Source organism: Rhinolophus ferrumequinum, chromosome 22 (assembly GCF_004115265.2).
Source record: "Rhinolophus ferrumequinum isolate MPI-CBG mRhiFer1 chromosome 22, mRhiFer1_v1.p, whole genome shotgun sequence".
Lineage (NCBI taxonomy): Eukaryota > Metazoa > Chordata > Mammalia > Chiroptera > Rhinolophidae > Rhinolophus > Rhinolophus ferrumequinum.
This window is the reverse complement of record NC_046305.1, coordinates 17755294-17769319: the sequence shown is the minus strand read 5'-3', so window position 1 is coordinate 17769319 and position 14026 is coordinate 17755294. Positions and strand designations below refer to the sequence as shown.

The 14026-nt window shown below is 36.9% G+C and overlaps 1 protein-coding gene across 6 annotated transcripts in view; it reads left to right on the top strand.

Annotated features, from left to right (window-relative positions):
* The window catches only part of KCNK2 (potassium two pore domain channel subfamily K member 2), a 172909-nt gene extending 159957 nt beyond the window's left edge, over positions 1-12952 (top strand). For 3 of the 6 annotated variants that reach the window (XM_033094111.1, XM_033094113.1, XM_033094109.1), the window contains exons 7-8: positions 11719-12001; positions 12581-12952. In XM_033094111.1, the coding sequence (XP_032950002.1) occupies positions 11719-12001; positions 12581-12618 (321 nt within the window). In that variant the 3' untranslated portion in view covers positions 12619-12952. Of the gene's footprint in view, positions 1-11718 lie in introns of all 6 variants that reach the window. The other 3 variants (XM_033094112.1, XM_033094114.1, XM_033094110.1) reach the window with 2 other exon arrangements.
* Positions 12953-14026: the final 1074 nt, after the last annotated feature.

The following is a 14026-nucleotide window of genomic DNA, read 5'->3' as shown; positions in this document are numbered from 1 at the left end:
ATTAATTCCTAAATGCTCAGCTTTGCTTCAGATTCTTTTAAAGATATCCTTTAGGGAAAAGGCTCTCAATCCATGTTATTCTGCCCACAGCAAACACAATGATTAGATCTGCAAATAAATAGAATATTTTTAAAAGAAGAGTTGAAGCTCTTCCAAGTATTATCCAGTCCAGTAGCCCCCCTAATCCAAGGGAATATGTTCCAAGACCCCCACTGGATCCCTGAAACCATGGGTAGTACTGAACTCTCGCTACTATGGTTTTTCTCCCTATGCATACACACCTATGATAAAGTTTAAGCTACTCTTGCACTTTGGGGCCATTATTAAGTAACAGAAGGGTGACTTGAACACAAGCAGTGCAATACCAGGATGATCAACCTGATACCCAAGATGGCTACTAAGTGACTAACGGGCAGGGAGCATACACAGCGTGGATACGTGGGACTAAGGGACTAGTCACAACTTGGGAGGTATGGCTTGAGATTTCATCATGCTACTGAGAACAGAGCCCAATTTAATACTTATGAATTGTTTCTTTCTGGAATTTTCTATTTAGTATTTTCGGACCATGGTTGACTGTGTGTAACTGAAACCACGAAATTGCAACTGCAGATAAGGGGACTACTGACTTGATTGTTGGTAATTGGAAAAATCTTACCAAAACCATACAGAGTTTCAGATGGAATTCCTTATCCAGTTATGACTCTGTGAACAGGTCCGGCTTACCCATAACAAGTAATTATTCTTCATAGTTAATTGAGGATTACATGAGAAGAAAATTAAAGCCGATCAGAATAGAAAGTATAAATAAGGCAGGGTGAGATTATAGGGGGAAAATGACTAGCAAAGATTGTAGGACTTCAAATGGCTTTGAACATGAAGGGGGAACGGGAAAGGAGCGATTCAAGGGAAATGAGTGGTGAAAGGTACTTAGAGATTTGAATTGCTGTCTTGTTGCGGAGAACTGGAAGAGTCGCTATTGCCAAATATCCAAATCATACTATGAATTTCCACTGTGAAGTAGCTGCCTGCAAATAACTGGGGGGAAAAATGTTGCTGAGATACTCATCTTTGGAAATGGACCATTTAGAATAGTAGCAATTTTTGATTCTTATCTATTAATGATCAAAACACAAAATTTAAGTTAGAATTATTCTAAATTTGATAGATTTCACAGGTTCATCTAGATAAACTAGGCAGCAGATTTAAAATGAAATAATGGTCAACATCTTGGTGAGTGTTGAATTTTATAGAAAACAAGACTCATGAGACAGCATGATTTAAAAAGTCATAGAGCCTCTTGTATTCAGTGGTACCTCGGTTTTCGAACATAATCTGTTCTGGAAGACTGTTCGAAAACTGAGGTACCACTAATATTTAACAGTGTTATTTAAGGTAACCCCAGATGGTAGGGAGACAGTGAATTTGGCCATTTGGAGCAGACACTTGTAGATAACACGCACCTTGGAATTCACTCTCTTATCAAAAGTCAGGGCAAGATTATGCCTTCCTGTCACAGAAGCCTGACTCAGAAACAGATGAGAGGGAAAAAGAAGGTAGAAAGAAGTACTGCTCCTTACAAATCTGCTTTACTCTCTTGGCAAAACACGTAGCTGGCATTTTGCTGACTTGTTTGGAGGAAAATAATCTTAGAAATGCAGTTGATAAAGACCAAGCATTAAAAAGACCTGCAATTAATTTTTTTTTTTTTCAAACTGAGAACACTGAAAATTCTCTTTAGATCACGTTACACTTTCTGTTACTAAGAAATGACTACTCCCATGAAGATTGACCTGGGGTAGAAACTAGGAGACTCTCAGAAATGAAATCATTAACAAATATGAAAATCAGGACAGGGAATTATCCTTAATCACACCTGGGTGTAAAGTATAATGAATTATATTTGAGTAAATTAGAGTTATGATTCAGAAATATTGACTCAAACGTTCTCAATTATTTTTTAAGAGTTTATTTAAAACATTTTTAAATTGAAGTATAATTGGCGTACGATATTACATTAGTTTCAGGTGTACAGCATAATGATTTGATATTTGTATATATTGCAAAGTGATCACCACAATAAGTCTAGTTGATATCCATCACCATATACGTCACCATATACAGTTACAGATTTTTTTGGTGCGTGATGAGAACTTTTAAGGTCTGGGTGTAAAGTATAATGAATTATATTTGAGTAAATTAGAGTTCTGATTAGCAACTTTCAAATATGCAATACAGTATTATATGAACTATAGTTGCCATGCTATACATACATTACATCCCCATGCCTTATTGTTCTATAACTGGAACTTTGTGCCTTTTGACTCTCTTCATTCATTTTACCCACTCATCAGCTTCCACTTATGGCAACCATCAGTTTGTTCTCTGTGTCTATAAGCTTGTTGGTTTTTTTTTTTTTGGTTTTTCTTTTTTTTTAAGATTCCACATATAAGTGAGATCATTTGGCATTTGTCTTTCTCCTTTTGATTCACTTAACATAATGCCCTCAATTTTCATCCATGTTGTTGCAAATAACAAGATTTCATTCTTTTTTATAGTTGAATAATATTCCATTGTATATATTTACTTTATCCATTTATCGACCTGTGAATAGTTAGGTTGTTTCCATGTCTTGGCTAATAAAGCTGCAGTGAACGTGGGGCTGCATATATCTTTTTGAGCTAGTGTTTTTGTTTTCTTCAGATAAATACTGCGAAGTAGAATTGCTGTGTCATATGGTAGTTCTATTTTTACGTTTTTTGAGGGACCTCTATACTGTTTTCCATAATGCCTGCATCAATTTACATTTCTACCAACAGTGCACAAGGGTTCCCTTTTCTCCACATCCTTGCCAACCCTTGTCATTTTGATAATAACCATTCTAACAGGTGTGACATGGTATCTCCTTGTGGTTTTGATTTGCATTTGTCTGATGATTAGTCATGTTGAGCACATTTTCATGTACCTGTTGGCCATCTGTTTGCCGTCTTCACTGGAAAAATGCCTATCCATATTCTCTGCCTATTTTTTAATAAGTTGTTTTTTTCTATTGAGTTGTAAGAGTTCTTTATATATTTTGGATATTAACCTCTTATCAGATATATGATTTGAAAATATTTTCTCCCATTCCTCGAATTGCCTTTTCATTTTGTTGATTCTCAATTTTTTTTAATTGTCTAGGTCACATTAAACATTAAAGACTCCTTCAAGATTTTTTTTTTTTTTTTGCTTTGATATCTGGATAAGAAAGACACTCAATGGCAATGGTAGTCTACAACTGGTATGTGTGTTGAGCAAATAAATTGCATTCCATAGAAAATTCTGCCCTCACAAGGTTGATTCAAGGCTGGGTATGTTACATGCAGAACCTGCACAGGTAATATTATATCATCAGTAAGAGGAGATTTAAAAGGAAAAAAAATACTCAAAAATGTCTGTAACTCAAGAAAACAATAAGCCCGGGACCTGGTACATAATAGCTATTCAGTAAGTGATAGAATCCACAGTTTCCATTTAATACACTTTCAATATCCTAGCCTATATGCATTCATTATTTCATGTAGTTATAATCAGACTAAAGATATAATTTTATTTTTTTACCACTTTACTTATCACAATCATAATAGTAGAAAATAGTTTCTATAGCTGATTGACTTCTCATAAACACAGATTTCTTAAATGACTTTTGTTAATCTCAATATTAGACTATTAAAATAAGATTCAGAGGTTACTTACTTTTTCCTTTGGTGGAAATCCTTGCCCAGAATACATGTCTATGTATTATTGGCTTTTATCAAAGGATATGAACATTTTAGTGATTAGTACAATTGGTTTATAAATTGCTTTCTCTTCAGGCTGTACCAGCACACAGTGATATAGAACTTATGCAAATATTGCCTTCATAGGAGAGGCCCTGAGAGTGTTTGTATAGGAAGACGGCCATGTCAGTCAATGGTTACCAGTCAGTCAGAAAGTATGCAGGAATCTAGTTTATTCAAATTACCATGTTGAGGACTTTTATGAGGAGAAAAAATACATAGGATGCATAGTCTCTGTCCATAAACTTACCATCTAGTTGGGAAGACTAAACTCATTGTATTCAATTGCTCTACTCAAATCACTGTTCAAGTTGCTGAAATGTGGAGTGGGTGGGAAGGAAGGGTGACCTTGATAAGAACTAGGGCAGTGAGCTTTACCCTCAAGAAATCTGCCATGTAGTTGGTTGATTGGAGTCAGTGGAGTGATAAATACTTTTTATGGGTACAAATGAGCTTGCTGTAAGGTTCATAAATTGCAAGTTTCTAGAATAGTGAACTTAAAGTCTTTCTTTGGCTCTCCTATCAACCTTAGTGATTTAGGAAAATTGCCCTAAAAGAACAAGAATATGGGAAGTACTTGTTTGGAAATGATGTTGCTACCATTTCAAGAGCCTTCTTGGTATTATTTGAGACACCTTGAGACCCTGACGACTATAGGGTGTGGAACTACAATTGGGCAGGCAAATATTGGGCCTCTGTAATCATGAGACTTCACTACCTTGAAAAGCTATTATATGCTTAATAAGTGTTCAGAGTTACTCACAAAGATGTTAGTGATGCTTCTAGATAAAAGTGTTAATCCGTCTTTAACTTTAAAGGTTGTATTCTATAAGGATGGCGAAGCCCAGGTTCAGGAGAGCCTAGTCATGCAAAGTGGTAAGAGCAATGAAAAAATTTAGGGGACGGATAAGGAGAGGGAAAAGAAAAGGAAATTAGGTTGAAAAGGTCTGTACAATGGGTGTGACCTTCTTCACCATGAGGACAAGACGTAAGTAGCAACATAGACTTCTTAGAATGGTGAAGAGGCTCTGCAAAGACCAAAAAGTTTGGGGAAACATATTAATACCTCAAACCTTTACTATGAAGCAATCCGGCTGCATCACTATCCTGAGAAGAACAGAATATCCCGTCAGAGTTTGTTAGGAAGTGGACTCATTTTACTGGAGCATGTAACCAAAACATGAGTGATTTGTCTGCCATTCATTTATTCATTCATTCGTTCATTCTTGAATTACCATTATGTACACTTTTCTAGATTCTAGAAATACTGAATAGGATAATGCAGACATATTATTCTCTCTACTGCCACGAAGCTGGCAAAGCAATTAAACTAATAGTTGTAATAAATTGTGCCAGGGAAACACACTGGCACAGCGACTACTGTACAGCGACACACTGTACAGCGACTACTGTAGCTACAAATAACCAATGATCCTGAAGTGTGTAGGGGCTCAGGGAATGGCTCCTTGAGGGTGACTAGTTTAGGATGAGTAGGAAATATACTAGAGAAGGACTGAGAAACAGTGTTCTGAGAATAAGTAATGAATGAGTGAAGGCAGAAGAAAGATTGGCACGTTTGAGGAAATACATATTCAGAATGGCCTCCAAGAGGAGATTTTGAGAGGGATGGTTGTTAGAATTGAGGCTGAAACTGTAGGTAGACCCTAGAACATATGAGCTACTTTAGAGTTTGGACTTTATCCTAAGTGAAATGGGAATCAATTGAATGGTTTTATGCAAGGATAAGTACTCGATCAATTAGTGTTTATTGAGGAGCCTGCTGGCTGCTGTGTGGAGAATGCATTTATGGGAGATGGACTTAAGTCAGCAAGACTAGGTAGGAGGCTGCTGAAATAATACAGATGAGAGGCATCCAAGTTTGAATCCTGGCTCCACCACATACGCATTGTGTGTCTTAAGTTTTTCTCTAGCATCAGTTTTTGCTCCCATGAAATGAGGGACATAATAAAATTCTTCCCACAGAGTTGTTATAATGATTAAATAAGTGAACCTTTTAAAAAAAGCAATACCCAGCACGTAGTAGGCACTATATATACACATACAAAATTTTACACAATCTGTGACATAGACCTGAGTTAAGAATAAGAGTCCTTTTTATTATGAGTAAATGTTTATTGAGTTATACATTGAATCCATTTTTATATTTTACAATATTATTCCAGTTGTAACAACAAGTTTAAGGTAAACACAAACATTCTCTTGCCGTGGCCTTCCTTTGATGAAATACATCACCCAATATATCTGGCCTGGATGGTTGCTCGGCTGTGTTTTTATGTATGCCTTCAACATGCTCAAAACACCTCATAACTTAAAGATTTGCATAACTTAGGGGTTAGCACTGTGTTGCATTTCTGGTGAGACACGCAAAGAAACCCCAGGACATGCTACCACAGGAGTCTTAGAACCTGTGGAATTATGTTCCTAGAATTATATTCCAGGGGTAACTAGAATCCTGGAATTATATTCCAGGGGTAAATGTCCCATTTTAAAATTCTATATCACTTATTCTGTGTCTGGTACTCCCCTTTAAGCTCTTAAAGTACCCATGGCAAGCCATATCATCATCACCAGCTTCCACATCGTAATTAGTAATTGTGTAGTCCTTTACATTTTAAGAACATACACATACATCACTTGTTTCTCCTGTGAAATAGATTATTATTATCCTGATTTTATAGGTAAGGAATCAGAAGTTCAAAAAATTGCTTACCCATGGGTACCCAGAATGTGAGTGATGGAGCTGGGACTGGAGGCTGTCACCCCTCCTATCCACCTCAATTAACCTTCTCCCCCCATTTTTTGACTGTTTCAGCTGCAGCCTTTATGACCTCCAGAGATTACCTTCCCACCCTTGGGAATGCTAGAGAAATTGGAAAAAAACATGTCCTCAAAAGTGGATAAGAATCCCAGCCTCTGCCAAGATTGAGTGCAATTAAAAATAAGAAATTAAAATTTATGTACTCAGACAAGTCTGAGCTTTCCATGCATTTAGCCTTTTCCTAATTTGCAGGAATCACTAATTTATAGACGCACTTGGCTCTACAGAAAACTTTGCGAATGTCATTAGTGCAACCTGAGGGATCATGGTGACTTTGTGAAACTTGCTTCTCTAGAAAATTCAAGTCTACGGAATGTTTTTATTCTTTGTCCAAGTTATCGTGACCACTTAAACTTCAAATTGCAATTATTAAAATACTTAAAGAATTTTCTATGCAGGTGCCAATGATCAAATTTTGTTGTTGTTGTTATTGAAAACACAGAGATTATCTAAGTGTCCACAAAGAGGAACTATTGGGGCCACTGCAAACCCAGAGTCTGAAAACAATGATTGGATGGAAATTTCAGTGTTCTCAAAATCTAAAAATATTGATATGGTTGCTTATCGATGGTAGCATCATCCTGTGAAATGCTAGGCAGCTGACATAAACCTTAAAACAGAATAATGTGTACTAACCAGGAAAAATGACTAAAATTGGTTATGGGGGAAGAAGCCATTTGCAAAACAATATTTTTAATATAAGACCATTTTTCAAAAATATTAACGATAATCAAAATGGAGGAGGGAGAAAGTAAAGTTAGTATACAGAGAAGAAAAACAATTGGCAGCCTGTGTGCTACACTGTTGCTAATTGTTATTGCGGTGTGAGATTACAGAGAACATGCGTTTTTTTCAGTAATATGTTTATTCATTAAACGGGTATTTTAGTAGAAGTCTGCTGCATACCAGGTATGTTCCAGGTGCTGAGGATACACATAGAACTTACATTCTAGTTACAGGAGATAGAAAAGTAGCAAGTAAATAGATTGACACTTAAATTTTGAATAAGGAAAATCTATTACTACCGGTGTTAAGACATTTTTAAGATAAAAAATAGGAGACCATTACCAAAGGAAAAGGGAGGCAGATCCTGCGAAGGTTAGTAATCTTTCTGCTGATGGAAGTAAAAAGCTGGTAACCAAAATAAAACAAATGGAATAGACCTAATTTTAAGTCCGTCATTTCTAAGAGTGCCCCAAAACTTGAGCCATGATTTCATGGCTAACACAGATGAATGCGCTCCAGGAAAGTGATGATTTTTGGTTAACTACTTGTATATGGGAAGAAACTGAATATAGTCGCTGATTTTTATACTTGTCACAGACACTTATTTAAACAAAAATGTAGGTTCTTTTTTGTTTCCTTTATTATACTAACCTTACTACTAGGAGAAGCTACTCATAGAAAAAAGTATATAAGTATGTGTTCTTTTTACATTTAGAAACTTCTAAATTCTTAACTAGAACAGGTTAATTCCTGTTTTATACAATCATGTAAGTTTTATAAAAGTTCAGCTGGAGTTTTTAATTTTGCATCAATAATTACTGTTTTATTATAAACTGCAAATTTCACATTATTCAGGATTATCTGCTTGTAGTGTAAATTAGGAGAATTTAATAACGTGTTCAAAAATAACTATTTTGTTTAAGACTATATTAATCAGGTTTTCTTTTTGTACTTGAGCATAATCTTTAAGAGTGCTGCAATTTTAGGTCATTAAGATTCAATTGAAACTGGTAGTGAAACAATTGAGTCTCTTAACTTTTTATATTAGAAGTACTGTTTCAAAATTTGATAGTGTTCATATATTAATTCAAAGCAATTCAGCAAGTTTCTACTCAGGGCCTTCTCTGTACCAAACACTACATGTTGTAGATACACCAATGAATATAGCGTATTCATTGAACTCAGAAAGTCGATGTAAACAGAAAGACAGCGAGGTAAACAGAAAAGAATACCAATTGTTGGGAGTGGGGGCCATGTTATTTATCAATGTGTATGGAGTGATTCAGGGTTTCCCACCACAGAGAGTCCCCCATAAGCAGAATTAAACATTCAGTAGTCTCTTCTATATCCAAGTATAGTGGGGCAGGGTCCTTTGCAGGAGCAGTGAGAACCTTCAGGCTACATTGCTGTAAATGTAGCACCTCTTTCCTGCAAGTTTCCTCTAAGTTGTCTCAGTGATTAAGGAATGCTTGAACTTGCCAATTATGTGTGCCACAAAGTTCTCATTTTTCCAGCTTGGCTTTTTTCAGAACCAGATAACAAGCAATTATTTCTTGTCAGGACAGTACAAGTAGGGGGAAAAAAGACCTTCTTAAATAGTTTATCACCAAATATGTGATTATGAATGGATGAGGAAGAGTTGATCTGCCATGTGCAACCTTCCAAGCATATTTGAACAGTTTTCATTTGGTTTTCTGTGGACACACACACGCACACACATCTATGACTATCCAAGTATATGTACACATCATATTGAAATACACGTATGTATGTGTGTGTGTGTATATATATGTACATATATATATGTCAGATCTTCAGTATAAATATTTAGAAACTGACTTAGTTTGAACGGGCTGCTGTAACAAAATACTACAGCCTGGGTAGCTTATAAACAGCAAGATTTATTTCACACAATTCTGAAGGCTAGAACTCCAGGACCATAGATAGCACGAGCACGATGCTTCCTGGTTGATATCCAGAGCCTTCTTCTTGTGTCGTCATCACATGGTGGGAGGGGCTCGGGAAGTCTCTTACAAAGCACTAAGTCCATTCATGAGGGTTTTACCCTCACAAATCAATCATGTCCCTGAGGCCACACCTCATAATACCGTCCTCTTTGGGGTTAGGATTTCAACATATGAATTTGGCAGTGGAGTGTGGGGTGGGGGACATTCAGACCAGAGCAAAAATGATCAGTTCTATTTCCCATATCAAAGTTTAAAACAGAAATCAATAGAGGTTCAAAAGCACCCCCCACCACCAAAAAAAAAAAAGCACAAAACAAACAAACAAATAAACAAAACCCCCAGAGCTGTAGTTATTTGCTTGCCATGAAGAGCCCATGTCACTTAGAAAATGAGTTCACTGGGGTTCCCCAAACTGAAGGCGGAAGTGCTAGCAATAGGGACATGGGGGAGTTGTACCATAGGAGATTCTTCTAGGAGATAGTCTAGATTATTAAATTCTAGTTGGTTAAGAAAAGGATCATAAAGTTTCCCAGGGGATTAGTCATTGTTCTAGTTAGGTCACTAGAGTGCAGGCATAATTTTATCGATTGATTGATTGATTGATTGATTGGATTGAAGATTTAATATCTTTTTAGTTTTTTTTAGTTTTCAATTATACTTGATATTCAATATAATTTTATATTAATTTCAGGGGTACAGAACTACAGTGGTTAGACATTTATATAATTTATGAAGTGATTACCCCAATAAATTGATTATTCACCTGGCACCATACATAGTTAATCCAATATTATTGACATATACCCTATGCTGTATTTTACTTCCCCATTACTATTTTGTAACTACCAATTTGTACTTCCTAATCCCTTCCCCTTTTCCACCCAGCCCCAACCCCCTTCCCATCTGGCAACCATCAGTTTGTTCTCTGTATCTAGGAGTCTGTTTCTGTTTTGTTTGTTCATTTACTTTGTTCCTTATTCCACATATAAGTGAGATCATATGGTATTTCTCTTCCTCCAACTTATTTCACTTACCATAATACCCTTTAAGTCCATTCATGTTAGTGTAGATGGTAAGATTTCATTCTTTTTTATGGCCACATGACAATCCATTGTAGATATGGACCACATTTTCTTTATCCAATTATCTATTTTTTCTTTTATTAGTTTCATGTGTACAAAACACTTAATAGTTAGACATTTATCATACCCCTCACAAAGCGATAACCCCCTCCCCCAATCTACTACCCCTCTGACATCGCACACAGCCGTTACATTTCCACTGTCTCTATTCCATATGCTCTACTCCACTTCTTGTGAATATATACATATATATATTATAGTTGACATTCATTATTATTGAGCTTCACTGTGCAGCACAGTGATCAGGCATCTACAGCATCCCTGAAGTGGTCTCCCTAATAAGAGAGTGTCCATCGGATACCCTACAAAATCTTTACAACATAATTTTAAAGAGGTCAGAGGAAACATGCACGTGCTAAGGCCTTGGCCAGATTTTTTCCTTTAACTTTCAGAAGAGAAGTACACAATGATCACTTCATAGGCTCTAACAGGTGGTGAAGTACATGAGCCCTGCCAGCCTGTTAGGTGTGTGCCGTGAAGGTGCCTGTTCTACAGCTGAGGACACGGCAGCTCAGGTTGAGAAACGATTCCAGGCATTTGCTGAGAAACGATTCCATGGACTTACTTGTTCTCCAAAATGGGCCTCAGCATGGACTTGCCAGTTCTCATTTGCTTTCCCTGAAGGCAAAAACAAGATATTTTATTGCTTAATTAGTAAATAGATGTTTTCTAAATAAGCAATATTGGGTTGGGTATAAAGTTCTTGCGCACAGTGTTTCTGGTCTCTAAACCTGAGTTTACATGCTATGCAAACAGCTTTGGTGCTGTCAGAACAAGCCAGGTCCCCTAGGTTCACCTTCCAGGCTTTTTCTCTGTACTGCTGCTTCTACTTCCTTTTCTATATCCAAATACTTCTTGAAATTGCAAGTGAAAAAAAAAAACACTCACAAACTTTTAAAAAGTTAGAGATTTTATTTTTAAACAGCATCAGAAGTTTCAACGACGGGATTCATGTACAAAAAACAAGCACACCTAATACCTTCAATGTAATTTGATTTATAGCGTTTACATTCATGCATTCCTGTTTAGAGCCATATTTACGTAAAAGGGAATTTTGCTCTGTCCATCCTGTCTTAGGGCATCAATTCTCAGACCTCCAGTATTTCAAAAGGCTATGCTCCTCTTTTCAACCCCTCTGCCCAAGTACAACGATCAGAAAATTATCACACAACATGTTGACTGTCACGTTGGTGTCTCTTTGTCTTTTTGCTGCGTGCATGCTCCAGGTGGGAGAATTCAGAGCCCATGCTGCTGAGTGGACAGCCAACGTCACAGCCGAGTTCAAGGAAACCAGGAGGCGGCTGAGTGTGGAGATTTACGACAAGTTCCAGCGCGCCACCTCCATTAAGCGGAAGCTCTCCGCAGAACTGGCTGGGAACCACAACCAGGAACTGACTCCTTGTAGGAGGACCCTGTCGGTGAACCACCTAGCAAGCGAGAGGGATGTCTTGCCTCCCTTACTGAAAACTGAAAGTATCTATTTGAATGGATTGACGCCACACTGTGCAGGCGAGGAAATTGCTGTTATAGAGAACATTAAATAGCCCTCTCTTTGCAGAGCCTTAGGCATAGCCATAGGTGAGGACTTCTATATGCTCTTTAGGACTGTTGCTGGTAGCATTTTTTAAATTGTGCATGAGCTCTAAAGGGGGGAAAAATAGATACACCATCATGGTCATCCACCATCAAGAGAATTTGGAATTCTGAGCCAGCACTACCTTTTTGATGATGCTTGTTGAACGGTCCACTTTCTTTGATGAGTGGAGCAAAACAAGCAAGGTCTGCTGCCTTTTTGTGCCCAGACTGTTTTTCTCCCTTTTTGTCCTAATGTGCCATACGGCTTCGGAATGAATTCGAATTGTTTCTGGTAATAATGTAGCTTCAAGGGATCAGTCCTTAACTTTTCAGGGTCTACCTAACTGAGCCTAGATATGGACCACTTATGGATGACAACATTTCTTTTTGTAAATGGCAAGAAATTCATATGCAGCCTTTTACCTAAGAAATTTCCTGTCAGTGCCTTATCTTCTGAAGAAACAGAACCTCTCTAGCTAATGTGTGGTTTGTCCTTCCCCGCCCCACCCGTAGGCTCACCTGCAGTCCTCTACCCCACGACTCCCATTTGAATACCATACCTTGCTGGAAACAGTGTGTAAAATGACTGACGTGATGATGCCCGAAGAAGGACCAGATGCCAAATTAGACGGACATTGAAGCAACACTCAGACGCCCTAGCGTTAAAGGCACTGCAGAGAAATGAGGTGCAGAGATGGCCCCTCTGAGTATTTATTTGACTCAGGTACCAATGGTACATATATCCAGTGTAATAATTACCAGGCTGGTAAAATTGGCTGCTGTCAGTCCTTTTTTTTCTCCTGGCAGTATTTAGAATTTATCATTTATGAATGACTATACATTTTTTAAAGGTGGAAGAAGAAAATTTGTGTATATATATATATATATATATATATACACAAATTTTCTTCTATATATAGGTATATGTGTGTATATATATATATATATATATATATATACATCCTGAGAAGAAAACTGTTCAATGGATATTATTGGAGGTGATTTAAGACAACTGGTGTGAATTAACCATTCTGATGAAAAGAAGATCACAAAACAATGTGTTACAAGCACTTGCTAATAAACACTATACTGCCAGCACCGATTTGCTTTTTGGTGTATGAAAAGTTTAAATGATTTTCTTTCCTTGGGTGACTTTTGCCAGGTGAGGGGAGGTGATCCAGCAGGCAGGGCTGACACAGGCCTAGCCTTCTGGGGGTGTGCCTCTAGAGTTGTGACTGAGTGTGAAAGTAGAAGTTGAAACTGGCACCACTGTGACTTTGCACATGGAAAAATGCAGATTGCAGGCATAATTCATTTCTGACATTAGAGAAAAAGCTGTTATAGCACAATTTAAATGTTGAGAGTTTTTTTTTGTTTTGTTTTTTAATTAGAAAAAGCTATAATCCTTTTTAGTTTAATTTTATGGCCTGTAACTCTTTGGATGTTTCCAAAATTCAGAAGAAATTCAGTAAAGGCACCTAATAGATTGCTACTCTTTCTTTTATTTTCATACTTAGATCTGCTGTACATTGTATATATAATTTTTTTAAATGCAGAAAGAGAATGATTTCCCTAAATATAATTGCAAAACATTTCTTTTACTGTTGGGGTGGTGGTGGTGGTGGGGGTATGTGAAAAAATGGCATTCCAGTTAGGGTCTTAAAAGTAAATCCAGGATCTTAAAAAAAAAAAAAAAAAACTTAATAGATGCTTATTTTCCAAAACTTAAATTTAAGCTAAAAATGTAAATATCCAGTTAACTTCTTAAAGGTACTTTTATAAACTTAAAAAATTCTCACTGAAATTTTAGAAAGTCAGGCTCTTTTAGAAAGAAAGCTACACCCACTTCCTCAATAACTGTTCTGAAAGTTCATATGGTGGATTGCACCATGTATAAACTGTGAATTGTATTGACAAATAAAGTTTGTAATTAAAGTCAGCATTTTCTGAGTCTCCTGC